The sequence below is a fragment of the Sphaeroforma arctica genome, assembly GCF_001186125.1.
Source record: "Sphaeroforma arctica JP610 unplaced genomic scaffold supercont1.1207, whole genome shotgun sequence".
In the NCBI taxonomy this organism is placed as follows: domain Eukaryota; class Ichthyosporea; order Ichthyophonida; genus Sphaeroforma; species Sphaeroforma arctica.
In genome coordinates this window covers 16,923-19,682 of record NW_014039351.1, presented here as the reverse complement: position 1 = coordinate 19,682, position 2,760 = coordinate 16,923, and the positions used below count along the sequence as shown (strand labels likewise).

At 38.4% G+C, this 2,760-nt stretch overlaps 1 protein-coding gene across 1 annotated transcript in view; it reads right to left on the bottom strand.

Annotated features, from left to right (window-relative positions):
- Positions 1-1,552: 1,552 nt before the first annotated feature.
- SARC_10323 (hypothetical protein) overlaps positions 1,553-2,760 on the bottom strand; it is a gene marked incomplete at its 5' end in the record, with an annotated part of 1,808 nt that continues 600 nt past the window's right edge. Inside the window, one exon of the mRNA XM_014295642.1 lies at positions 1,553-1,791. Within this exon, the coding sequence (XP_014151117.1) occupies positions 1,640-1,791 (152 nt within the window). The 3' untranslated portion in view covers positions 1,553-1,639. The remainder of the gene's footprint in view (positions 1,792-2,760) is intronic.

Below are 2,760 nucleotides of genomic sequence, written 5' to 3'. Positions count from 1 at the left end.
TGTGTGTGTGTGTGTGTGTGTGTGTATAGTATACTATATATATATATATATATATATATATATATATATATATATATATATATATATATATATATATATACCTTCGTGCCTCCTCATCTCATCTTCCATCTCCATTTGCATCTCAAACTCTGCTTCATGGTCCATTTCCCACTGTATGCGTTCAATCTCAGCCAACTCGGCATCTGAGGGTTCCATGTTGACGGTTTATGTCGATCTGAATCGCTATCTATAGCTACGAGTATTGTGTATACGTAGCTATAGAGTACACGTAGCTATAGAGTCACGTAACTATAGGTCACACGCAACTATAGGTCACACGTAACTATAGGTCACACGCAACTATAGGGTACATGTAACTATAGAGTACATGTAACTATAGAGTACACGTATGGGTCTTCTATACGCCGAAGTAACGTAAACACGTAATTACAGTAAGAACGTAGGCGCGGTATACACGAGTAAGTAAATAGAAGTTTCTCGTCCACTAGTTATGTGGTATGTTTGTAGCGTGTATGTCTAGTAATCTAATAAATTATATTGTATGTGATTCTTATATATATTAACGGGGTTAGTTTCACTCTGAGCAAGAACAATAGCTGTCTGTGTCTATACTATACTTCAATGTAGCCATTCCACTTATCTGACTCTGAGGTGACATATACTTCCTGGCTTTAAATCAGCATGTAAATATTCTATATTGAAATACCATCGTTTGTGGTTAGTAGGTGCCTTGGTGGGGGGCCTATAATCTATAATATGGGGTATGTAATCACTTTTTGCAAATTGCTATGAATAGGCTTCATAGTGAGATCGGATTGGCTGATACAGAAAAGGGCGGGCTCACCTATGGCTTATTTGGTGGGGGTTTTCACTTTGTAAATAGTATTTAGTCATAGAGTTGTTTATGCATTAGATATCTAAAAATAGATTGAATACGGTAATAGCTTTGATGTATGCACAATTACACTGATATATAATATGTAAATATACAATATACATACGTTCGTACTATTTGAGTTAGGTCTCTAAGTACTATATATACATAGCTGACTAAAAGTAAGTGTAACCAGTTGGCTATGGTAGCCTATAACTTGTACATTTGATTATTAAGCGTTGTTCCGCAAATTTGCATATTGAAGTATCGTCTATTAAGCTTAAAGTCAACTATGTATGCAAACATTTAAACCACTGCATTGCGAACCAAAAACGGTGTGGCACGTGACTGAGAACAATACTACAACATAAATATTAGTTCGGAGTTGATGATCATATACAATGAGGTGATAGTATTCCTTCTCACGTATATGTCCAGAATATGCTTTGACTATGAATGTTATGTGTAGTCCTGGTTGCCAATAAAATAAGCTACGGCAATAAACTGGAGGTACACATCGAGGTCTTGTCGTATATGATTTTACTACCGATGCTAAGATATTGATACCAATGGTATAGTAATCAACGTAACGTACGAATGCATTTCACAATGCGACACAAAATGGTTCACAATGTTCTTTGAAGCACGTCCCTGATGGTAAAGTCAAGCTATTTGCAGCGCACAACTACACATTAGAAACTGGTGCATCAGTCTCCGTGGCTTTCAGATAAAATGTTTCTCCTACTACTGGCGCTGTACGTGAAGCTTGTGATTGCGGTATTGTCGAGAGCTGTTCAATTCACCCCCATCCCGTGCATATTCTTCCTTACCGAAAGTACCCGTACAGGCCGAAGTAGTACAGTGCAGTGGCAGTAGCAGTTGGTTATATAACATGCCTAAAGAACATGACATTTTATGTAGTGTCGGGGGGCAGGAGGCTGAGAAGAATATGATGAGGTAGCAACTACGGGAGGTGTGTTCGCTATATGTTTTCTTGTTTGGTTTGAAGTATCGGATGCATTCAGTTCACTCTGGACAGTAGTATGACTTATCTATCAACATTGGCAGAAGGAATCGACTTGTATGAGGAGGCACATAGCATTGCATATACCGTGGTAGATCAACCTTACGTTTATGCCCACTATATACAACAAGTGGACAGGTCTGTTCTCCACACACAAGCATACGTTCATACTGAGATTTCCTTTAATTACATATGTTGTGTACGCGCACTGTGATAACCACCGTCCACGCGCCTGAGCTCAATGCACGTCTGATGCCGCACGCTTCTCCCACTGTCCATCTTCTCAGTTATGCACAGAAGCCTAATTACCACCATATACATATATGCTTCCAAATACAATCACACAAGCGTCGAAAGAGGCTCCAGCGGCAGACATATGTACAGGGCTCTTGGAATACGGTCTTTTCGTCATGCGGGGTTGTTCCTAGACTCCAGTATCTGGTATCGACACAATTCACCGCGTCTGCTATTCCCTTCTTCAGTGCAGTGGCGTGTTCGATGGACCTCGTGCGTTGCCATGGGAACCGTTGCAAAGTTAAGCAGTCCTCGGGATCCTTCAAGCTACATCGCCAATAGTAGAGGGTTTCAAGATGAGCATACAACCAATACTATATGGCTTTAAGCACAAGTTTGGCAGAAAGAGCACAGATCATTTCCTGAAAATCATACTATGAGTTCCTAATATACTCATAATATACTCATAATATACTCACAATATATATATATATATATATTTATATATATTTATATATATGTATATATATATATATATATATATGTATGTATATATATATATATAACTAAACACAACCAACAAACACAACCACACACAGTACAATAC